The sequence below is a fragment of the Microcaecilia unicolor genome, chromosome 2 (genome assembly GCF_901765095.1).
Source record: "Microcaecilia unicolor chromosome 2, aMicUni1.1, whole genome shotgun sequence".
In the NCBI taxonomy this organism is placed as follows: Eukaryota; Metazoa; Chordata; class Amphibia; order Gymnophiona; family Siphonopidae; genus Microcaecilia; species Microcaecilia unicolor.
The window spans coordinates 604893956-604919818 of record NC_044032.1 but is presented as its reverse complement, the minus strand read 5'-3'; the positions used below and the strand labels follow the sequence as shown (position 1 = coordinate 604919818).

At 40.9% G+C, this 25863-nt stretch overlaps 2 protein-coding genes across 2 annotated transcripts in view; one reads left to right on the top strand and one right to left on the bottom strand.

Annotated features, from left to right (window-relative positions):
• LOC115462215 (electron transfer flavoprotein-ubiquinone oxidoreductase, mitochondrial-like) overlaps positions 1 to 16684 on the top strand; it is a 67647-nt gene extending 50963 nt beyond the window's left edge. Inside the window, 1 exon segment of the mRNA XM_030192226.1 lies at positions 15436 to 16684. Coding sequence (XP_030048086.1) covers positions 15436 to 15599 — 164 coding nt within the window. The 3' untranslated portion in view covers positions 15600 to 16684.
• Positions 16654 to 25863, bottom strand: part of LOC115461631 (peptidyl-prolyl cis-trans isomerase D-like) — a 76857-nt gene continuing 67647 nt past the window's right edge. Inside the window, exons 8-10 of the mRNA XM_030191604.1 lie at positions 17956 to 18042; positions 17828 to 17870; positions 16654 to 17017 (exon numbers count right to left, since the gene is read on the bottom strand). Of these exons, the coding sequence (XP_030047464.1) occupies positions 16929 to 17017; positions 17828 to 17870; positions 17956 to 18042 (219 nt within the window). The 3' untranslated portion in view covers positions 16654 to 16928. The remainder of the gene's footprint in view (positions 17018 to 17827; positions 17871 to 17955; positions 18043 to 25863) is intronic.

Here is a 25863-nt window from a genome sequence, read left to right as displayed (position 1 = left end):
GACCAACTCCAAGCAAAACGTCAGCCCAGGAGAAGCCATATGTAGAGACTGCTGTGGCCAAGGACAAATTGGGTCTTGCTCAGCAGATTGCTGGATTGCCAGGTCAAACTGCAGAATGTAGCTGTTATTCAACAACTCCATAGTACAGTCATGAGATTAACTATTCTATCCTCCTGGTTTCAAGGCCTACAGTGGTTAATGTTGAGGTATGTTGGGAATCTATTTCCAAACTTGCTAAAGTCTTCCATGTTTGATTTATCACAGAGAGTTAACAGCTTAGAAGATAAAATTATTCAGAACTCACAGGATATATCTTAAACATTGCTCAGATCAAAGTGAACAATCTCTCTGAGATTGAAAATGGAAAGTCTTGAGAATTCAGTCAGATGTTGCAATCTTTGTCTTATTAACTTCTCAAGAATGTCTTTTTGTTCAGTAAAAGTAATGTTTATATGACTGAAATCCTCAAGGTTCCAGAAAATAATTATCCTCCTGTTGTAAAAGCTGTATTTACTGGTGAAAAATTAAAATCCTTCAGCAGCAGTACAAGAAGCAATGGAAATGGAAATGGAGCATTGAATGTCTTCTTTATTAGAGACTTCATTTTGAGGATCCTGCGCTCCTGCTATTCTTCAGGTGACTTGAACCATTTGTGGTCTGAATGCAAATCTAAATGCTCTTTAAGAAATCGAGATAAGCTGTTCTATGAATTTGAATACTAATGTTCCCTGATTTGGTGAGAGAAACTTAGAGTAGAAAGCAATTTCTTTTGTTGTGCCCTGGTGTAGTGCATTTGGCTGCAACCTTTTTTTCTTAAAGTCCCATGCAAATGTATTATTAATTATCACTTTACTACTTTTCTAGCAGCTAAGAGATTGAAAATTGATAACACTGTAGTTTGCTAGGTGTATTACTTGTTCTGAAACTCGACTGCTCAGGATGTTAATTGCATTCCTAAATTTGCATTAATGATTTTTTTTTCATTCATTGCATGCTGGGTATGTTTAACCTTTAGATCTCTTGGATCCCTCTAGGGATGGGGAACTGCTAATTTCAGATTTGTAATTCGTTTTTTCTTTTTGTCAAACTGTTTGATTATATTCTGCAGGAGGATAGCCAGACATTCAATTTTGGACAGGCTTGAGCCCCAAATAATCCAGCTTCTCTGATCTTCATTTCCCCCAAACCACCACCTTTTAAAATCTTCAGTGTTTGGCGAGCAGCGGCTCATAGTGGCTGTTCATGCTGGCCCTGAGTCTTCCCTCTGATGCAACTTCCTGGTCCCACGAACAGAAAGTTGCATTAGAGGGCAGGCATGAGCAGCCACTATGCCAGCTCAGCACTGAAGTATTTCAAAGGTAGGGGTGGGGGTTGGACTGAAGTTAAGAGATGCCAGATTGCTGGGAGGCTTCAGCTGGCAGGGCAGCCGCAATCCAGGTGTGCCGCTGCTGGGTGAGCCTGTGCCCACTGCTATTCTGTTTCCTTTTCTGAATAGCTTTCTGTACAAGTTTGATATTGCTGGGTTATAACATTTTAAAATGATCAAATTTGATTTAATAACCAGTTGAAGTACACACAGGAAATACAATACGTTAGCATTTAACTTTCAAAAATTGAGACTATGCTAGAATGAGGAAAATGGTCAACCTCACCCCCCCCCCCCCCCCCCCCCCCCCCCCCCCACAAAAAAAAAAATCTTAGAACAGCTGCAAAGTTCAAAAATGTACATCAGGCATGGATGATGATCAAAAGTACCTTTCTGGGTGCCAAGATCAGATACATTCAATGTTTTAAAAAAGGCGAAAGGAAGGCCAAACGACAGCCAGCATGGTTAAAATTTTTGACTGCTGTCAAACTCCAATTAAATCTAAACTAGGGAAAATAATTTTATACTATTTTAACAAGCTAATATCTAATTTTTAAATTAAATTAAAACATTCTCAGTTAATCTACAAATTATCTTCTGTTTTAAGCTTAATTCACTAAATCTCCCAGCAAAGTAGCCAGAGAGATTCTGTGAGGCTTTTCTGCACAAAATTGTCTCGGCTTATCAATTAGTTCTAAAGCTTAACAGTGAGACAGTTCTCAGGTGGGTTTAATGTGACAGAATTAACATTGATTCAGCCAAGGGAAGTCTTGCCTCGCCAGTTTGCTTTGTTTCTTTGAATTCATGAATAAACGTGGAGAAAGGTGAGCCAGTTGATGCAGTTGATGTAGTGTATCTAGATTTTCAGAAAGGGTTTGATAAAGTCCTTCATGAGAGATTCCTAAGAAAAGTAAAAACACATGGGATAAGAAGCAGTGTTCTGTTGTGGATTAGGAATTGGGTTGATGGACAGAAAACAGAGTGTAGGATAACATGACCAGTGCTCTCAGTGGAGGATGGTGAATAGTGGAGTGCCCCAGGGATCTATACTGAGACCGGTGCTATTTAACATATTTATTAATGATCTGGAAATGGGAATGACGGGTGAGGTAATTTAAATTTGCAGACAACACAGTTATTCAAAGTTTTTAAAATGCATGTGGATTGTGAAAAATTGCAAGAAGACATTAGAATGTGGGAGGACTGAAAATCCAAAAGGCAGATTAGATTTAATGTGGACCGTTGCAAAGTGATGTACATTAGGAAGAAGAATCCAAATCATGATGCTAGGTTCCAGCCTAGGAGTCAGCACCCAAGAAAAAGATCTAGGTGTCAGCATGGATAATATGCTGAAATCAACGAGATCAACCAAAGCCTCCAAATCATGCACACCTGGGCAGATGCATTCCAACTAAAACTTAACGCAGAAAAAACCCAATGTCTTGTACTCACCTCCCAACATAACACAGAAAACTTCTCTACCATAATCACACCACACTGCTCTCTTCCAGTCTCACAAAACCTGAAAATTCTCGGAGTTACTATTGATCGAAACCTCACTCTTGACACCCACATGAAGAACACGACGAAAAAGATGTTCCACACCATGTGGAAACTCAAAAGAGTAAGACCATTCTTCCCGAGATACGTCTTCCGCACCCTGGTATAGTCAATGGTAATAAGCCACCTGGATTACTGCAACGCACTATATGCAGGCTGCAAAGAACAGACTATCAAAAAACTCCAAACAGCCCAGAATACTACCGCCAGACTCATATTTGGAAAAACTAAATATGAAAGTGCAACACCCCTAAGAGAGAAACTGCACTGGCTCCCACTTAAAGAACGCATTGCGTTCAAGATATGTACGATTGTACACAAAATTATTCACGCAGACGCCCCGATCTACATGCTGAACCTAGTGGACCTACCTCCCAGAAACGCCACAAGGACATCCCGCAAATTTCTCAATTTGAACTTCCCCATCTGTAAAGGACTAAAATACAAGCTGATGCATGCCACTACCTTCTCCTACACGAGCACGCAGATATGGAATGCTCTACCCACAGACCTGAAATCAATTGTCGAAACAAATAACTTTCGCAAATCTCTGAAGATATACTTCTTCAACAAGGCCTACAACGAGAGCCAACAGCTTCACTAATTCACTTTCCCAACCGAACCAGTTAGGAAAATCCACTTCTACTATCACCCGCCTAATCACTTCCTCTTTCTTCCCTACTTAATCTCTACACACTACTAACTGTATCTAATATTCTGTAATGACAATGTCATAACAAAACCATGTAAGCCACATTGAGCCTGCAAATAGGTGGGATAAAGTGGGATACAAATGCAATAAATAAATAAATCTTCTGTCCAGTGTGTGGCAACGGCCATAAAGACAAACAGAATGCTAGGAATTATTATTAGGAAAGGGAAAGAAAGTAAAAGAATATTGTAATTCCTCTGTATTGCTCCATAGTGCGACCTCACCTTGAGTAGTTTGCAGTTCTGGTCGCCATTACAAAAGAGATAGCAGAATTAGAAAAGATTTCAAGAATGTCTACCAAAATGATTAAAGGCTGGAATTCCTCTCATGAAGAAAGGCTTAAGAGTTTAGGACTCTTCAGCTTGGAAAAGAGATGGCTGAGAAGGGAATATCATAGAGGTCTACAGATTACTGAGTGGTGTAGAATGGGCAAACATAAATTGATTTTTTTTACTCTTTCATAAAAGTAGGAAGTTACATGGTACTAGTTTTAAAACGAACAGGAAGAATTTTTTTTCACTTCACAAATACGCTCTGGAACTTGTTGCCAGAGGATGTGGTATTTAGTTATTTGCAATAATTTTCTATACCGCTCTAGCTGACGGGCAGAAGAAAGCGGTGTACAGGCTAAAAATAGGAAACAAGCAAAGAACTCCATTAATATCTAGGAAAGCAGGGTCTTAAGAGACATATGCATTGCAAAAAGAGGTTAAAGCAAGCACACAAAAAGACAGGGTCAAAGAATAACACTGGTAATTTCAGCAAACTAAGCTTAGCGGAAAACCAGGTTTTCAGATCAGTTTTAAAATCCTTAAAAGAGGACTTGCTATGGAGAGAAAGGGGGAAATTGTTCTTGGTATGAGGATCAGCGATTTTAAAAGGTTTGGACAAGCTCCTGGAGGAAAAATCCATAGTTTGCTATTGCGATAGATATGGGAAAAACCACAGCTTGTCCCTGGAATCAGTAGCATGAATCTTGCTACTACTTGGGATTCTATCAGGTACTTGTGACGTGAATTGCCATTGTTGGAAGCAGGATACTGGGTTAGATACACCATTGGTCTGGTCCAGTACGGCTGTTATTATGATTGTGTCTGATTCAGTCTTGCTTATCAACAGAAACCTGTAACGGATGTTTTCCATAGACAACAGGATTGATGAGGCATACCTCCCACGTGCCTGAGAATTATCTCACTGTTAAGATTTGGAACTGAGATTGCTATGCATGCTCAGAACTTTACATCAAGTTCTGAGCTCTAGGACAATTCCATTTCAGCGCCATCTGCTGTCCATGTAGAGCACCTATTACAGGGTCAAAACACCGCTTTCTGTTTTCACTTTTGGAACATTTTCCCACTCATCCTTGCTGTACTTTTATAGCTCAGAAATATTCCTAGGTCTTCTTGCATTCACTCCGTGTTGGAGATCTTCCCACAGATTTATAATACTAATCAAGTCTGGACTGTGACGGCCTTCCCAAAAATTTCATTTCTCTTTCCTATATGTACTTCATGATTGATTTAGCTGTGTTGGACCTTCATGTTACTGAAACATCTAGCTTCTTATTAGCTTCTAGGACATGTTAAAATTTAATTGAATCCATTCTTATGTGTTTGTACGGATGGAAGAACATAAAAAATTTGGGTATGGAATTATATATTCGCTAGAATAAAGCAACACTAAAAAAATCCACAGCATGAAAATGTTACAGATATCAAGATGTTCATAAAAGGAAGGAAAAAGCCTCAAAGAGCTCAAAATCATGCAGATTTAAAGAGCTAATTTGATCAAATGATCTTCACTTCATCATTGGCAAAAAAAACCCTTTCCAATACTGATATATTTTTATAAATCTCTATCTTTTTTATTGTTATATCAGTCAGAAAATAATCTGAGAAAAATCTCTTATGTACTGTGCTTAGCTATTTCCAACTTTCAAAGTGTATCCATTACTTCTAATGCAAAAGTAATGCACTTATCTTTATGAAGCACTTGTAGCATATGGAATGAAACAATTCTCCCCTGGCCCCCAGGCTAACGATGGCCAGCGTTTTGCTCAGCTTCTTCAGGGTCCCGGTTGGCGGGGCTTCTCTAGAAAAAAAGAAAAAGAAAAATCACTGCCAGCTCTCAACACAGCACCTTGGATTATATCACACTCACGGTCTTGTACTTGCACTGACAGTACTTCTGGCTCTAAGTACCTAACATATCCTCTGTAGATCTTCAAAATGGCCCCATTAAATACAGATATGATGTCAGATGCTGTCACTCTATCCTCCTATTAGAGTATATCTAGGAATATACGAATTGAATGGTGCCATTTTTTCTAGCTATGCTCAGATAGGAGGATAGAGTGACAGTGTCTGATGTCATATTTGTATTTAATGGGGGCCATTTTGAAGCTCTACAGAGGATATGTTAGGCACTTAGAGCCAGAAGTACTGTCAGTGCAAGTACGAGACCGTGAGTTTGATATAATCCAAGGTGCTGTGTTGAGAGCTGGCAGTGATTTTTGTTTTTCTTTTTTCTAGTGGAGCCCCGCCAACCGGGACCCTGAAGCAGCTGAGCGAAACGCTGGCCATCATTGGCCTGGGGACGAGGGGAGAATTGTTTCATTCCATATGTTACAAGTGCTTCATAAAGATAAGTGCTTTACTTTTGCATTACCAGTAATGAATGGACTTTGAAAGTTGGAAATGGCTAATCACAGTACATAAGAGATTTTTCTCAGATTGATATAACAGTAAAAAAATAAAAAGAGATTTATAAAAAGATATCAGTATTGGGAAGGTTTTTTTGCCAATGATGAAGTGAAGATCATTTGATCAAGTTAGCTCTTTGAGGCTTTTTCCTTCCTTTTATGTATATCCAGAAAATAAGAATAGCCATACTGGGTCAGACCAATGATCCATCTAGCCCAGTATTCTGTTTGCAACAGTGGCCAAGCCAGGTCACAAATACCTAGCAGAAACCCAAATAGTGGCAACTTTCCATGCTACCAATTACAGGGCAAGCAGTAGCTCCCCCATGTCTCTCAATAGCGCACTATGGACTTTTCCTCCAGGAACTTGTCCAAACCTTTTTTTTAAACTCAGCTATGCTAACCTCTGTTACTGTATTCTTCAGAAAAGAGTTCCAGAGCTTAACTATTCATTAATGAAAAAATATTTCCTCCTATTTATTTTAAATGTATTTCCATGTAAGTTTTTCGAGTGTTCCCTAATCTTTGTAATGGAATGAGTAAAAAAAAAAAATCGATTCACTTCTTCTCGTTCTATACCACTCAGGATTTTGTAGAATCATATCTCCCCTCATCTGTTTCTTTTCCAAGCTGAAGAACCCTAACCTCTTTAACCTTTCCTCATAAGAGAGGAGTTCCATCCCCTTTATTATTTTGGTTGCTCTTCTTTGAACCTTTACTAATTCTGCTATATCTTTTTTGAGATACGACGACCAGAACTGAACACAATACTCAAGGTAAGGTCGCACAATGGAGCGATACAGAGGCATTATAATATTTTCGGCCTTATTCACCGTCCTTTTCCTAATAATTCCTAGCATCCTGTTTGCTTTTTTGACCGCCGCCACACACTAAGCATAAGATTTGAACATATTATCTACAACACGTAGATCATTTTCTTGGGTGCTGATCCCCAAGGTGGACCCTAGCATCAGGTAACTATGATTCAGATTATTCTTTCCGATGTGCATCAGTTTGCATTTGTCCACATTAATCTGCCATCTACAGTCTTCCTGCAATATTTCACAGTCCGCATGTATCTTAACAACCTTGAATAGTTTTGTGTCATCTGCAGATTTAATTAGCTCACTCTTCGTTCCGATTTCTATATCATTTATAAATGTTAAATAGCACTAGTCCCAGTACTGATCCCTACCACACTCCACTATTTACTCTCCTCCATTGAGAGAAATGACCATTTAATCCTACCCTCTATTTTCTGCCCTATAACCAATTCCTAATCCACACCAGAACGTTGCCTCGTATCCCATGACTCTTTAGTTTTCTCAGGAGTCTTTCATGAGGAACTTTATCAAAAGGTTTCTGAAAATCTAGATACACTATATCAACTGGCTCACCTTTATCCAAGTTTATTCACACCTTCAAAGAAATGAAGCAAATTGGTGAGGCAAGACTTCCCTTGATTGAACCCATGCTGACTGTCCCATTAAACCATGTTTATTTATGTGTTTGTAATTTTATTCTTTATAATAGTTTCCACTATTTTACCCAGCACTGACATCAGGCTTACTGGTCTGTAATTTCCCAGATCATCCCAGGAACCCTTTTTAAAAATTGGTGTTATGTTGGCCATCCTCCAGGTACTACTGATGATTTTAATGAAGGTTAAATATTACTAGGAGCAGATCAGCAATTATGCTTGAGTTCTTTGAGTACCCTTGGATGTATGCCATCCTGTCCAGGTGATTTACTACTCTTTAATTTGTTGATTTGGCTGAGTACATCTTCCAGATTCACCTAGATCTTTCAGTTCCTTCGCATCATCACCCTTGAAAACCATTTCCGGTACAGGTAGATAGTTCTCTTATATTTTCTGTAAAGACTGATTCAAATAATTCATTCAGTTTCTCCACTATGGCCTTGGCCTCCCTGAGGGGCCACTTTTGCTTCTTCATGATCTAACAGTACCACGGATTCCCTCGCAGGCTTTCTGCTTCTGATGTACCTGAAAAAGTTGTTACTGTGAGTTTTAGCCTCTGCAGCCAGGTTTTGTTTATATTCTTTTTTCAGCCTTCTTTATCAATGCTTTGCATCTGACTTGCCAGTGTTTATATTGCTTCTTCTTGTCTTCATTTGGGTCCTTTTTCCATTCTTTGAAGGACATTTTGGGGGGCTGAAATAGCCTCTTTCACGTCACCTTTTGACCACGCTGGCAGTTTTCTCTTCTTTCCACCTTTGTAAATACGTGGAATGCATCTAGTCTGCATTTCCAAGATAGTATTTTTGAACAATCGCCATGCCTGATTTAGTGTCCTAACCTTTGCAGCTGATCCTTTGTTTCTTTTTAACACAAAATATAATATCCGTTTACAGAACCCTCTCATCTATCAGCTTGTTTAAATAATTGCCAGCCTTAATTCTTAGGTACAGTGGTTAGCGTGGTGGACTTTGGTCCTGGGGAACTGGGTTCGATTCCCACTGCAGGCACGGGCAGCTCTTTGTGACTGGGCAAGTCACTTAACCCTCCATTGCCCCAGGTACAAATAAGTACCTGTATATAATATGTAAGCCGCATTGAACCTGCTATGAGTGGGGAAAGCGCGGGTTACAAATGTAACAAAAAAAAAACCTTAAAGATATTTCTTTCATATTTCCTCATCTTTGTCATTTAATCTTGGATCTCATTAATGTGGACTTGAGTGTTTGTGATTTACAATGTTTTCACATTGTTTACAATGCTTTCTTTTTGAATCTTTAAGAATTTAAATAACACTTTTCTGTACAAGAGTAAATTCATAAAATATTAATATCCGCTTCTCTGCTTAATGGTTGGCAAGGTGATCCTTTCATCAAATGCTTCACCATTTTATTCAAATATATAGTTGCAGTGCAGTTTTATCAGTTCAAAGTGTTTTGTTCTAAGATATTTCAGGCTTATCAAGGCTTTCTTTGTACAGTTGATGACTTTTATGATGAGGTCCTAGAAAAGGCTTTCTTCTGCCAACTCGCTGATGCAGATCACTGTTGTCCATAGTGCAGCATTACTTACAATTACTCCAATGTCAGCTAGATTTGTCTGCAGTTGTTTGCCATGATCTGTGGTTTCTGGAGTTCTGTCAGATTTTTCTTGTTCTTCCATCTTACCTTGACTTCAAAAGTTCCCTGGCACTTTCATTTCTTAGTAATGTTTCTTGAAATTGCTAATGGAAAGCATTTAGAGATTTTTGTGTACCCTTCCCTTGCTGTGTATAAGTGAATTATGTTTACATTGAAATGCTTTGACATCCCCATGGAGGAGCCCATGGTGGTTGACATAGACAGAACAATCATAACTTGAGAGTTTAAAGGAGTCAAGGTGTTCAAACATGGAATTGTTTTCACTTGGCTAATTTAAGGTTTAATAAACCAGTCAACCGGTTGTCAGCTTCTGTTCACTCAAAGATTCTTTGAAACAATTTGACAACAGATGCCTAAACTTTTGCACATAACTGTAGGTAATATAGGCAGAAAAGGACAATTTGGGTCACCCATTCTAATCATTTTTACCTGCCTACTGTACTGCCACATGTCTTAATTACCTGTGGTAGTCTTCTTCCCTCTGCTGCTTGTGTTCATCTCATGTATGTGTGAATTATTCACTCCTACCATCTCCTCTGGAAAGTTATTCCAGATGTCCACCAACCCTCTGTTTTAAATGTTGTCTCACATTCATTTTGAACTTCTTTCCTTTCAGTGTCCTATCATGACCATTGTCCTGGTCAGTCTGTGGAAAATGTTAACCTCTGCTGGTTTACTGAGGCCAGAAAGATTCTCGGAGGACAAGTAGGCTATTAATTCTCACAAGTGGGTAACGTGATGCCATGTTGCCCGCTCCAGAGCTTATGACAAGCTTAACAGAGTTTTGTAAAGCGTGAGACACTCTCAACCGCTTCCCACCCACTTCAAGAGTGCGGTTACCGCAATTGTTTTTCTACTGCGGTGAGGGGAAACTGCATTTGTAGTTTATCAAGAGCTTCTTTTGTGGTGCCTTTCAGGTTTTTTCGCCTGTTTTTTGCTGTGCCTGTTCTCAGGTTTCAGTGCCCTTCATTCCTGTCCTCTCAGGTTATTTTCCCAATTTTAGGTTTTCTTTATTTTTTCATGTCTTAGGCTGCGTTTAGGCCTTGACTTCAGCTGGGTTCTGCCTTTGCCTTTTTTTCTGGTGCCTTGCCCCTTTTTTTCAGGCACTGTCATGTCTTTTGATTTGGCTGCGGACGTTTTTCCATCCATGTCCACTAAAGTTCCCAGTGGCTTCAAGCGCTGTACCCGGTCCAGTCGGACCTGGTAAAGACACCCATTCTTGGTGTCTTCAGTGTTTAGGGCGAACCATAGCCCTGCTGTGTCCTCTGTCTTCGAATGAAGAAAAGGACTCAGATGTCCAGAAAGGCTCAACGCGAGAAGATTCCTAGAGCCAGGTCTGAGTCCTTGATGTTGGCATCAGAAGTATCGGTCCACATGGCTGCATGAGACCCATGGATATTGGGAGCAGTAGTGCATCGAGTGGGTCTCCAGCTGTCTTGATGTTGACTGCTGGACAGGACCCTCAGGACAGGCCAGTGTCCGACCCAACCCTGTCGCGACGTGAGGATTCAGTGATGTCCTCGTCGTCAGGGGAAGGCTAAGACGCATTGGCATCGGTCATCCTAGACACATGGTGCCGGGAGCTCTGGGGCATCGAAGGATTCGGCAATCAAGAAGTGGCGCGGAGAGGATCGCTCCCCCTCTATTCATGAGGTGCCAATGCATCTATCCCCCTAGCAGCCAGGACCTGACTCCGTCTCTGCCCCGTCAGTTCTGCAGCCTCTCTCAGAGCCAGCACTCCAGTCTTTCCCAGTGTCAGCTCTCAATGAGCGTATCCGCACCTTGCTTCCTGAGCTGCTGGATGGCCTTTTGCAATGGTGTGCATTGGCATCGGGGGTGCTTGCACCTAATCTGTTACCCGTTGCGGCCCCGCTTGGCCATCAGCCTGCAGTGCAGCTTCCAATGCTGGTGTCGATGGGGCCCCGGCGTCAACTGCCACCCAAGCCAGAAGCTCGTCGATGTCAGTGGAGGAAGCCTCACCGAAGTTGAGGCCGAAACCCAGTCCTCAATACCCCTCTCAGGGACATGGCGCCTCTACTTCGAAGCAGACTCAGTATAGGCCCGCCCACGAGGAGTTGCTGTCGAACACTGACAAGGAATGCTCATGGGAGTCAGAGGAGAATCCAAGGTACTTTTCGGAGGATGAGTCATATGGCATCCCCTCTGAACCCTCCCCTCTGCTTGAAAGGAGAAAGTCTGCTCCGGAGAGCTTTTCATTCCCGTGAAGGAACTGGCTGAGGCTATGTCAGTGGAAGTGGCGGACAAGCCCAGGCCTAAGATGCTCATGGTCCTGGCCTATGAGTCTCTTCCAGAGAGTAAGCCCATTTCTGGACAGCCTCTAGTTGTTTGCTTCAGGCAAGGTTTGCTTTTGTCAAAGTCCCCTGGAAAAACATCCACCTGTGTGTCACAGGACCTCAACGTTCTCACCCAGCTGATGAAAGCTCCTTTTGAGCCACTGAATTCCTGCCATTTGAAGTTACTTGACCTGGAAGGTCATTTTCTTGGTGGCTGTTATTTCAGTGCGTAGGGTCAATGAGCTTCAGGCTCTAGTAGTGGATGCACCTTATATTAAGTATAATCACAACAGAGTAGTCCTCTGCCCGCATCCTGCCGAAGGTTGTATCGGAGTTCCATCTGAACCAGTCGATTGTCTTGCCATCATTCTTTCCCTGACCTGATGCCCATCCTGGTGAGAGCACCTTGCACACCGTGTACTGTGAGTACTGGCTTACCCCATGGAGCGAACAAGGCTCCACAGACAGTCCACCCAGCTTTTTGTTTCTTTTGATCCCAACAGGATAGGGGTCGCCATCATGAAAAGCACCATCTCTAATTGGCTGGTAGATTGCATTTTCTTCACTTATGCCCAGGCTGGGCTGACCCTGGAGGGTCATGTCAAGGCTCACAATGTCAGAGCCATGGCTGCATCAGTAGCCTATTTGTGGTCAGCCTCCATTGAAGAAATTTATAAGGCTGCGATGTGGTCCTCAGTCTACACATTCACTTCTCATTACTAATTAATTACTAACTAATTTCCGCAAACTTCTGAAGACCCATCTCTTCAACAAGATATACCACAAAGAACAACAAATATGAACTCCTATACATACACCCAGAACTGTCTTTAATATCTGATTGTTAATCTAATATTGTTCTACTATTATCATTTTACCCAAAATCTTTCTGTAACACCAAATGTATATTTTCTTATGTATTTCCACTATTCATGATATATTGTAAGCCACATTGAGCCTGCAAAGAGGTGGGAAAATGTGGGATACAAATGCAATAAATAAATTACTGCCTCGAGCAGGATACCCGATGTGACAGTTCAGGCAGTGTTGCAGAATACGTTTGGGGCCTAGAACTCTACCTCCCTAGGTCCGTTTTATTCTGTTCCAGGCTGCAGTCTCACTCAGTTTGTATATAGTTTCAGGTTAATCTCAGTTGTGTCCTCACTATTGCGGGGCCCAATTGGCCAATATTTGTTGTTTTTGGTGAGCCTGGATGCTAGGGATACCCCACTTTGAGAATTAATAGCCTGCTTTCCTTGGACAGTGAAGATACTTAACTGTAGCAGGTATTCTCCGAGGACATTAGACCTTATATTCTCACAAACCCTCCCACCTCCCCTAGGAGTTGTCTGTTTTTTCTTTTTTTATGCTATAGTATTTAACTGTGGTAACCACAGTCTTGTGGCGGGCGGGAAGGCAACCACACATGCACAGTAGAACGCGTCTCGTGCGCCACAAAGCTGTTAAGCTTCATAAGCTCCAGGCAACACGGTGCTGTGTTACCCACTTATGAGAACATAAAGCCTGCTGTCCTCGGAGATGCTTGCTACAGGTAAGTATCTTCGCTTTTTGATATGTTTGTATCATAATTCCCTTTTCTTCTAGAAGAGTACATGTTTAGTGTCTTTGGTCTTGGTGTGTATGGCTTATAATGTAGGCTTTGTATAAGTTTAAGCTTCATATGGAAACTTCTTGTTTTATAAAATTTCTTCCACTGAAGAATAGTGTTTGAAAATGTTTATCATGGGCCTAGAGAATGAGTTTCTCCCCACTTCCTCCAAATTCCAGAGTTGGACACATTTTGTACTGTACGGATACATGAATGATTTCAATTGCCAGTGCAACCAGTCTTCAGCTTTCACAAGTGCTAAACTTACTAGTAAAAATGCATTTATTTTTATCTGACATTGCTGCCTGGATGTCCAACCGCCACCTGAAACTGAACATGGCCAAGACCGAACTTATTGACTTCCCACCCAAGCCCACTTCTCCTCTCCCTTCACTCTCTCTCTCAGTTGATAACACCATCATCGTCCCCGTCTCATCTGCCCGCAACCTCGGTGTCATCTTCGACTCCTCCCTTTCCTTCTCTGCACATATCCAGCAGATAGCCAAGACCTGTCGCTTCTTCCTCTACAACATTAGCAAAATTTGCCCCTTCCTCTCTGAGCACACCACCCGAACTCTCATCACCCCTCGCCTTGACCACTGCAACCTACTCTTCACTGGCCTCCCACTTAGCCATCTATCCCCCCTTCAGTCCGTTCAGAACTCTGCTGCACGTCTTATCTTCCGCCTTGACCGATATACTCGTATCACCCCTCTCCTCAAGTCACTTCACTGGCTTCCGATCAGATACCGCATACAGTTCAAGCTTCTCCTACTAACCTACAAATGCACTTGATCTGCAGCCTCTCTTTACCTCTCTACCCTCATCTCTCCTTACGTTCCTACCCGTAACCTCCGCTCTCAAGACAAATCCCTCCTTTCAGTACCCTTCTCCACTACCGCCAACTCCAGGCTCCACCCTTTCTGTCTCGCCTTACCCCATGCTTGGAACAAACTCCCTGAGCCCATACGCCAGGCCCCCTCCCTGCCCAACTTCAAATCATTGCTCAAAGCCCACCTCTTCAATGTCGCCTTCGGCACCTAACCACTACACCTCTACTCAGGAAAGCCCCAACTTGACATTTCGTGCTTTAGATTGTACGCTCCTTTAAGCAGGGACCGTCCTTCTTTGTTAATTTGTACAGCGCTGCGTAATCCTAGTAGCGCTCTAGAAATGTTAAGTATCAGTAGTAGTAAAAATGCATTTATTAAGGAGTTTAAGCAAAGAACACCTTCTTCAGTAAAGGCTAAAAATATTTCATGAGAGAAAAGCTGTATACAAAAATCCCAGCTTTATTCCTGCTTATTATCATAGTTTAGCTCTATCCAGTTGTTTGTATTCTTTTCAGTACAGCATACTGTACATAAGGGGTTGATGTCTATCTGAGGGCAAATTAGCATTCCAAAAATGTAATGGAATGAGCCAAAATTTGGTAATGGGGGAAAGCTGTGTCACAGTACACTTTACATCTGCTATTAGTTGGTGTTACTTGACCAAGACAGACATCTATCTAGCTTAGAGCTTCCCAAACCAATTCTGGGGTCCTTTAAATGTGCAGGGATTGGAAATACACTATATGCAAACTGACCTTATTCTTTGTGGATATCCTGAAAACCTGATAGGCCCTGAGATCCCCAGTACAGGTTTGGAAAGCCTTGATCTAACAGCATTTTAAATGTTAAAAAAAAAAAAAAAGTTCCCCTTTTTAATATCCAGGTTTAAACACTTATTTCTGTTACTAATACCATATTCCTGTAGTCTAAAGTGCACAACAACTGAGCACAGTGAACATAGCAATGTGTGACCTTTGCTTTTCTTTTGGTAGAAAGTCCCTGCTGCTTGCAGTACTTTACATTTAAATCAGGTTCGGCCAGATATGCTCTAGCACTGAATATACTGTGTATCTTGATATCAAGGTGCACAGTTGAATTATAAGCAAGTAGAAGGAGGGTTACGAGTCTGTTAATTAACACTTTGAATATAACCTATTCCCATTCCCAATAGCTGGTGTTCATCCAATAGGGCATTTAAAATCCTAAACTAGCAAGAAATCATGATGTTCCTCTCTCGTTGCAGGGGTGTATGAGTATGTGCCGTTGGAAAGTGGGGAAGGCTTACGGTTACAGATCAATGCTCAAAACTGTGTCCACTGCAAGACCTGCGATATTAAAGATCCAAGTCAAAATATTAATTGGGTTGTACCTGAAGGAGGTGGGGGTCCTGCTTACAATGGCATGTGAACTGTAGTATGAAGCCTGGGATCATACAGAAGAAAACGTCAGGGATCTTCATCCACATGACCTCTGGAGCTACAGTGTGATGCAGCAGTCCAGAATATCATGAAACCGGTGTAAATCTTCTTCTTCTGTTACAGGATGTGCCTTCTAGGATAATGTTGTCCAGACTTTTTCAGCAAGGCTTGTAATGCTGAAAGGATCTTTACACCAAACCAGACCTTATGCTCAGCAGTAAAGCCTTGTTTTTGGGTAATCTGATTCAGTGATCAGCAAATTTAAAGTAAAATTTAAATTTTTGTAAAGGTAGGGAAGAGCTGTGTTATTTTTCATAGCTTTAAAAAAGTTTGTTATGTTAAATTTAATCATGCTGGCACATTTTTTAGTTCTTTAAATGTTTTATTTTGGGTGGCAATTTTAACATCAATTCAATCTCATTAAAATGTTACAGCATTAAAAAAAAATCATTTGTTCTCTACTGAATTAACAGTCTTAGAAATTCCTTCCCACTCAAAGGAACAAAACTTTGGGGGGAAAAAGGGCTAGGGTTGAAAGGTGCAATAACATGTTTATAGGCCTCATTGTCAATGGGGCTTGTTTACTACAGACTTTGTTAATCACAATAATGAACACTAAATACACACACTCTCTAGCCTGATGGTTGGAAATATTTTTGAGATAAGAGCAATTTATAGATTGAGCATGAGATGTTGACTTCAGTCCTGTTGGAAACTGAAATAAACAGTGTAAACCAGGAATATATTTATGAATACTGCTGCAGTATAGTGTTGGCTCCAGTGTATAGCTGTTTTGAGAAAATGTTTTACATTGTGAGAGAGAACAAATGTAATAGGACTCAATAGTTAAAATGCAAGAGAGAACAAATGTAATAGGACGCATAGTTAAAAAGCTTAGGACTCAATAGTTAAAATGCAAGAGAGAACAAATGTAATAGGACTCATAGTTAAAAAGCTTAGGACTCAGTACCTACCTGTTAAGCATTTTAACTATTAAGTATTTTTTGCATAGTTCATGCAAAGAATGTTGGGGGGGGGGGGGGTTTAAGAAACATAAGCAACACACAATTTTTCCAGAATGTCCCCTTTTAACAGTTATTTTCAAGTAAGGTAGAGGGAAAGAAAATTCAGTTGTTAAATTGTAGAAACTGGGAATTCACTGACTACGGTGAGGATAATGAGCAATACACTTTCTGGTTTTACTTAATACCACCGAGTGCTGGAAACTATTTTCCCTATTCCTTTGAAAGCTGGAGGTGTACAAACTTCATATGCTCAGTCAATGTGGGACTAGTTTTACAGAGCTGCCCACTTCTGCTCATGCAAACATTTTTGCATAAACTGCTTTCTCTTTTGCTTTTTGCTCCTTCATCTTATGCTTGACCCGAAGAATTTCTGTACCAACAGCTGGGGGAAAAAAAGGGGGTAAAAGAAAAAACAGCACATTAGCATACATGTTCAATGCAAATAATTTTCTTTTACACTGTGAAACTAGTTGTGGAGAAAAGATGTGGTGAAGGAAGGAGGAAAGGTCAAAAGAAGAAAAACTACAGGAAAAGAAGAAAGCCTGTCATACATGCTGGAGGTCAGAACAGTAGGAATAGTGCGAAAGGAAGACAGAATGGACTTTGAAACAAGCAGCGAGACTGGAAGAGATGATTAAAGGATTATAAAAAAACATGGAAGAAGACATGAAGGATGGAGGAGCCATGAGAGAAGACAACAGATGGACACCTATGCCACTGCTGGTAAGTAAAGGAAAGAAACAGCATCTGAAACAGCTATCATGTGGACAGGGATGCTGCTGGTTTCTGCTAGTGCTATACAGTGGCATAGAGCCTGTTTTGCTTCCTTTTCCCATGGAAAAGCAATCTTAAGTTGGGCTCTAAAGGAACCACAGCAAACCTCCAAGAAGATACCTCTTACATTGGTACAGTGGGAGTTTGGAGGGCTAAGCTCCTTAGCTTGAAAGAAATTGGTCAAATCCCGCCTTAAGCCCTGCTGTGCAAAAGCTTAGGCTACCTACGGCTGCCAGCAATGCCCTGGAAAAAGAGTCCTGCCCTCTTCATACAAATGTAATAGAAATGATTCCATATTTACAGAACACAGCTGTTCCTGATGGCACCATAGAAAAATATCTTATGTCTAGACAAATTCAGCACTCCTAACAAGGATGGCAGTGGATGCAAGGAGGCATCACAACTCATACAGACATACCTTTGTCTTCTGGTGCTATTTCATGAGCCTTCTTTAGGTCCTCCTTTAAATAAAAAAAATATAGAAATGAAACATTAAAAGCATCAGTTAAAATTGCTAAGTTAACAAATAATTTAAAAAATAATTACCAAAGCTTGGTCATAATCTTTCAAACCCTGCCAGCCCTGAGCCCGTCTGTAAAGCGCTTTGGTGTTTGATGGATCAAGTTCAAGAGCCTGGAAAAAAAATATATATATATATTTTAACTGACGCCAACCATTATATGCTCTGAGGTACACTGAAATACTATAACCTGACTTTAGCACGTTGCCCACCCATAACAGATGTTTTCTGTGGACAATGGGATTGATTAGGCACACAACATGAGTGACATCACTGCACGCTGCCAAGATTTGGTATAAAGTTCTGAGCATGCATGGCCCTTCCCACAGAACGTAGTCTTCTCAGCTCAAGAATGAATTCAAATTCCCAGGATGGTAGTAGGAATTGTATGCCTTATCAATCCTGTCTATGGAAAACAGCAGTTACAAGTAAGCCACAATGCCTTTTCATTAGGAAAGGAAAACAAAAATGAGTAGAAGAATGCCTTTGTATTGCTCCACGATGCGACCGCACCTTGAATACTATGTGCAATTCTAGTTACCGCATCTCAAAAGAGATACAGTGGAATTAAAAAAGGTAAAGGGTGAAAAAAATGATAAAAGGAATAGGCTGACTTCCCTATGAGGAAAGGCTAAAAAGGCATGGATTCTTCAACTTTGAGAAGAGATGGCTGAGGGGAGATATGATAGAGGTCTGTAAAATAGAGTGGAGTGGAACAAGTAGATGTGAATTGCTTGTTTACTCTTTCCAAAAATACAAGAACTAGGGGGCGTGCAATGAAGGTACTAAGTAAATTTAAAACATTTGAGAAAATATTTCTTCATTCAGTATGTAAGTAAACTCTGAAATTTGTTGCCACAGAGTGTGGTAAAAGCTTAGCATAGCAGGGTTTAAAAAAAAGTTTTGGATACTTTGCAAAGGGGCCCTTTTACTAAGCTGCATTAGGTCCTAACACGCTTAGGTCTTTTACTAAAGCTTAGCTCACATTATTCTTATGGGCCCTGCTGCAGATAACTCAACCTAAGCATTAGTAAAAGACCCCCTAAAAGAAAAGTCCATAAGCCATTATTAAGATGGACTTCGGGGAAAATCCATTGCTTATTTCTAGGATACGCAGAATAAAATTGGTTTTACTCTTTTGGGATCTTGCCAGGTACTTGTGACCTGCATTGGCCACTGTTGGAAACAGGATACTGGGCTTAATGGACTTTCGGTCTGTCCCAGTATAGCAATGCTTATATTCTTGTTCAGAAGCAATATAGAGTCAGGCACACACACAAACTACTCCCACACTTGGGGCTGCTCATGTTTTTATGTATTGGCTATTCTTCTGGAGCAGCCTGCATATGAAAAATGTGCAAGAGTTGTAATATCAGCCACACAGACTGGGCAGCACTGCTTGATCAACTGTACTGTTACTGTAAATACTCCAAGCAATAATGCACTGTACATGCATGAAGCAAAGACCAGGTACCTGATTTACCAATGGTGTCCAATAAAGCAGACAAAGTACAGTAGCTTATATAGCTCCGATTTGACACCTCATGGTAGGCTGTCATCATGATCCAACACAGAACATAGTGTAATCACACATTTTCCCATAGAACATATGTCCAAATTGGGAGGGACAGAAAAGCTAAAGTAACCATGAGAGAACAGTTTTGGATATATGAATTATAAGCAGTACAACAGAATGGCCTGAATGGCATACAATCATTTCAAGTATTCTGTACTAACCTGTGATTTCTTTATTAGTCTTAGGGCCTCTTTGCTTATTTCAGTAATGTTTTTGAATTTTAATTAAATTTTTATTATGTTTAGAGAAAATAGAAATGTCAGCGTTTACAGAACACAAAGTTTGATCACGTGAAATCGTTAGATTCCCCATAGAAGGAAAAGAAAGAGGATCATAATCAAAAGGGACACCCAAGTTTTGCTGAGGACGTCAACGCAAAACAAAGTAAGGGAGCTATTATCGAAACAAGATGGACATCTTTCGTTTCGATAATAAGGTCAGGGAGGCCCAAATCTTGACATTTAGGTCATCCTTAGAAATGGTCATCCCTAGACTTGATCATTTCTGATTTTCGGCGATAATGGAAACCGAGGATGCCCATCTCAGAAAAGACCAAATGCAAGCCCTTTTGGTCATGGGAGGAGCCAGCATTCGTAGTGCACTGGTCCCTCTGACATGCCGGGGCACCCTAGGGGGCACTGCAGTGGACTTCATAAATTGCTCCCAGGTACATAGCTCCTTTACTTTGTATGCTGAGCCCCCAAAATCCACTACCCACAACTGTACATCACTACCATAGCCCTTACAGGTGAAGGGGGGCACCTACATGTGGGTACAGTGGGTTTTGGCGGGCTCACATTTACCACCACAAGTGTAACAGGTGGGGGGGAGAGAAGGCCTAGGTCCACCTGCACACTGCACCCACTAAAACTGCTCCAGGGACCTTTATACTGCTGTGATGGACCTGAGTATGACATTTGAAGCTGGCACAAAATATTTTTAAAGATGTTTTTTGACGGTGGGAGGGGGTTAGTGACCACTGGGAGAGTTAAGTGATCCCCGATTCTCTCCCATGGTCATCTGGTCAGTTCGGGCACCTTTTTGTGGCTTGGTTGTAAGAAAAGCAGGACCAGGTAGTCGTCCAAGTACTCATGAGGGATGCCCTTTTTTTTCCATTATGGGTTGAGGACATCCATGTGTTAGGCACACCCAAGTCCTGCCTTCGCTACACCTCCGCCATGCCCCTGTGAATGTTGGTCGTCCCCGCAACAGAAAGCAGTTGGGGACGCCCAAAATCGGCTTTCGAGTATGCTGATTTGGGCGACCCTGTGAGAAGGATGCCCATCTTCCGATTTGTGTCGAAAGACGGGCATCCTTCTCTTTCGAAAATGAGCCTGAAAGTGTATGGAGAACAGTAAGGCCATATCTGAGCTGACCGAGGTACATGAATCATTACTGTGGCAATGTGAGTCAAAGTGCCCAATTTCTAAATGATTTTCAATTCTATCTTTTATAATAAGTTTTGTAGCTGTTAGATACATGTGGTTCCTGACCGCTTCAAACTGATAAGTGTGCTTGGAAATAGCATCGCACATTTCATCTGTAGATAAGTGGAATTTTTTTTTTTACTTGAATGTTATGACAATTTTGCGACATCCCCCCCCCAAAAAAGTGTAATGAGATGCCAGTCTAATAGTCATACTATCAAAATGTACCACCGTGTTTAAAAAAGCCATGCGGCACTGCCAACACAGCCCATTCAAAGATCTCCCTGCACCTTTTTCCTTGCTGGCTTGTCTACCGCTGAAGAGTGAGAGAATTGATTGGACCTGGTTTCAGTATTTTACATGTCTTTGGAAACAGGTCACATCTTAATGTTGTTGATCTTTAAGGCAGCCACTAACAGGGACCATCTCTATAGTCTTTGAAGCTTCTATAAACTTCAAAGCCAAAAGATAGAGTGTAGTTTTAGTTCTTTTTTTTTTTTTAACCAGACTGCACAAACCTCAGGGAAAAGATCCATATATAGGGCCTACTTCTCTGCAAAGTATTCATTCTTTTTCAAAAGAGGACTCAAGTGGAACAAAATCTGGATCTAGAACACTCCAATAGAAAATGTCAGAGCCTAGGACAGGTTCTGAATCCAAAATTGAAAGGACACAATAGGTTCATGATACAATTGTCTGTCTGCGCAGGAGTAATACCAGGCAATAGAGAAGGTGTAGTGCTAAGTTCCTAATTGTATCCAAAAACTGTAACCAGTGTACTGTTAAACATGCAGCACATGTAAGAGAGGTAATATTGGATTTGTGACACACACAATCTGATTCATGACTTAATTTGTATATTACTATATTTATCACAAGCAGTCATCAAATTGTACTGCATTATTGGGAGAGGTTAATGAGATCATCCAGAAGTTATGGAAATACCATGATTTGTTTTTCAATGAATAGCTTTTTTTTAGTACACTTGTTCAGTGTAATTCAGCAGAAAATGAGTGTATTGGATTCTGGGACCCTTTTACTTAAAGCTTCTTAGCATTTAGTAAAAGGCCTTCATGAAGAATATATTGTGCATCCTCAAGAGTAAACCTATGCTATGATGTTTAAAAAAAAAAAGTGTATATTGGGCAATACCAAATATTCATATTTGATTCAGCTTCAACTGCGTCATGCAAGGTTCATGCAAGATTCCATGTTAGGAGTCACGGACCAAGAAAGGAATCTAGGTGTCGTAGTCAATGATACGTTGAAACCTTCTGCTCAGTGTGCTGCTGCGGCTAAGAAAGCAAATAGAATGTTAGGTATTATTAGGAAAGGAATGGAAAACAAAAATGAGAATGTTATAATGCCTTTGTATCGCTCCATGGTGCGACCGCACCTCAAATATTGTGTTCAATTCTGGTCGCCGCATCTCAAAAAAGATACAGTAGAATTAGAAAAGGTGCAGAGAAGGGTGACAAAAATGATAAAGGGGAGGGGATGGCTTCCCTATGAGGAAAGGCTAAAGCAGCTAGGGCTCTTCAGCTTGGAGAAAAGGCGGCTGAGGGGAGATATGATAGAGGTCTATAAAATAATGAGTGGAGTTGAACGGGTAGATGTGAAGCGTCTGTTCACACTTTCCAAAAATACTAGGACTAGGGGGCATGTGATGAAGCTACAATGTAGTAAATTTAAAATGAATCGGAGAAAATGTTTCTTCACTCAATGTGTAATTAAACTCTGGAATTTGTTGCCAGAGAATGTGGAAAAGGCAGTTAGCTTAGCGGAGTTTCAAAAAGGTTTGGACGGCTTCCTAAAGGAAAAGTCCATAGACAGTTATTAAATGGACTTGGGGAAAATCCACGATTTCTGGGATAAGCAGTATAAAATGTTTTGTACATTTTTGGGATCTTGCCGGGTATTTGTGACCTGGATTGGCCACTGTTGGAAACAGGATGCTGGGCTCGATGGACCTTTGGTCTTTCCCAGTATGGCAATACTTATGTACTTATGCGTTATTCGTAGTTGGCGAAATAGTGATTTAAATTCAAATACAAATTATCCGGGGCTCTACTGGGCTAAATCCTACTGAAATAAACACCTCATTCTTTGTTATGTTAAAGCTCAGTGTCCATTATTTGTATTTGGTATATTCAGCCGAATCTTTTTCATTATTCGTATTCGGCTGAATAGTAAAATATGTTATTCAGTACAGCTCTAATTGGAAAACATGTCCAGTTAATGTAACGTATAATTGAGCATTGTTCTGCAATTTCACACTAAAGGTGTGTGTAAAGAAACACACACCTTTAGTATCACATTGGCAGCAGGTGCTTTACGTGGTGGCAGAGTTATAATAGAAATGAGACTTAATTTGGGGAGAGGCTTTATCTCAAATGAGTATTGCGGCATTAAACAGTTCATTTTTCAATGGGAGTCCAAAATGTTTGAAACAAGATACTGAGTGGAATGTATTAGCCCCCTCTCAGTGATGCAAAATAACATCAGATGGAACGTGCATGCATAGTCATCTTTAGGTTGGTTGTCATTTTGTGGAGCATGGTGGAGACGGGCTAGGTCTGAAGTAACTTTTAAAAAAAGGGCATGTTAAATCAAGTAATTTACACCTTATGTTATCATTATTTTTTTTTTTTACAGTCATTTTTCCTGAAAAAGCCTGGTAAATGGGCGAAACCAAGGCCGAGGTCAGATATAGACATTTAGGGGCCCTTTTACTACCCGGTGGTAGGGCCAATTTCCTGTGTATAAACCCAGCAGTAGCCCTACCGCCGGGTTCGCTCAGGAGCTTAATGGTACTTCCAACTTCTGGTGCGTGCTGTTTCTGGCGCTAGAAACATTTTTTGTATTTTCTAGCACTGGAGCCCTCACCGGCTCCTGAATAGGAGGTGGTAAGGGCTCTCTCAGCAAATGGCCATTTACTGGCCTTTAACGAAAAGTACCTTTAATCTGTGGCAGTAAAAGGTGACCTTGGCATGCGGCAATCCTATGTGCCAACGCCACTGTGGGCCACCTTTTACCTCCATTTGGTAAAAAGGACCCCTGAGGGAGCAAAGTGATGGCAAGATGTATCTTTCACTAAGGTTGTCTTTGAGAAGATCACACTTAAATTTGCATTTAGAAAATTGAATGGACACAAACGTGAGTGTGGAACAGTTGGAAATTATCAATTTGTCTTTCATATAAAATATTTTCAGAGTTGGGCAAGGATGAAATACCTGATATATTGAATGTTGCAGCTTATGTTGGGGTTATAGCAAGGGCTAATTTACTCAGTTTAACTTTCATATATTGAAAATATTTTACATAATTAAAAATCCCCAAGGTGTTAAGCTTAAGAGCTATTTAAGCAACATTTTTCAATGTTTAGCAGAAAAATTTGGAATGGTATTCCTCACCAGATTAGATCATTTTATCTTACTTTTTATGTAGAAAACAGCTGAAGGCTTTTCTGTTTTCAAATATAGGTTCAGTTTAATTTTTGGACTGTATTACTTTTAAGGATGCTGTTTTGTAATTCCATCTGATTGAGATGTTTCTTCTCTTATAATCCGTTATGAATGGAATGCTGTGTTCTGTTGCAAAAGTTGATGCGTAAGCTCGAGTACTGATTTAGTACTATTGTTGGCTGAATGAGCAGTGACTGGCAAGTGGGCATGGCACCTCTGGTCATCTTATGAGGAGCATGGAGTTTAGCATGCTTCCCTGTATCTTGGTCATTAGTCTTTCAGTACTCCTAGCAGCTCGTGGGGGCTGTGCTTCATTTTGATAATGCTTACGTTTTTGGCTTTTCTTTTCCTGCTCCTCTTTCCCCAGTGTCTATGGAGCTCTCCCAAGACAGTGAGAAAGAAAGCGTAAATTGTGTAGAGGACCTGTTATGTTCCTTACCTTTTCTGCTTCATTTATTGGCAGACTGAAGACTATAATGCTTGTACTGCTAGTTCAGTTACTATGGCCAGTACCAGTTCTGGGTCCCAGGGAAAAGGGAGTGAAAGGGTCAGGATTTTTGCTCCCTGCACCCACTGGTACCTTTTGAACAACCCATCTGGGTTTTTGCCTTTGAAGGGTTTGTTGTTGGGGGAGCTTTCCATGAGGACAGTAGAATATGGCAAGTCTGCATAGAAGTAAAACACTGACGAGAGAATAGGACCCATGGGAGGCTCAGAACTGCTTCTCATGCTCAGGAGAGCTAAAAGTTCCAGCATAGGGGAGACAGGATCGCTGATGTCACTATTTACATCCCCTTTCCAGGTGGAATCCGTGGACTTCTCCATAAAATTAAATCAGGCCTTGATGTAATGGATTCCTGGTCCTCTGAATTTAGGCTAAAATTAAACGGGATAAGACTACATTTTTGGTATTAACCAGTCCATTTGACTGATCCCTGCAGCAATTTTAGCACTGACTGCATTACTTAGCCCTTGGAAACCAATCTTAAAATATTAGGGGTTGTTAATCGGTGCTTAACCCTTGAATCTCAGGTGTTCTCCATAGTCACTAACCCCCCTGTTTACTAAGCCGCACTCGTGCCTGCCAGTGCACTAATGCCAACACAGCCGATTCACTCTGAATGGGCCCTGTCAGCATTGCCGTGCGGCTTGGTAAACAGGGGAGTAAACCTTTTAAGGTACTCTGGAAGCTGAAGCGAATTAGGCCCTGTTTTTCAATAGATATTATTCAGGCTCCTTGTCCAGTCTCTAGTCCCAATTTGATTATCGTAATTCTATCTACGCTGGTTGCAAAGCATGTGTTTTAAGGAAGCTTCAAATGGCCCAGAACACCACGGCCAGGTTGGTCCTGCATGTGTTACGCTTTGGAAGGGCTACTTCGCTGCTGATATGATTGCACTGGCTTCCTAGTAAGGCCAGGGTTGTTTTCCAGCTCTGTGCTCTCATATTTCAGACTTTATATGGTAC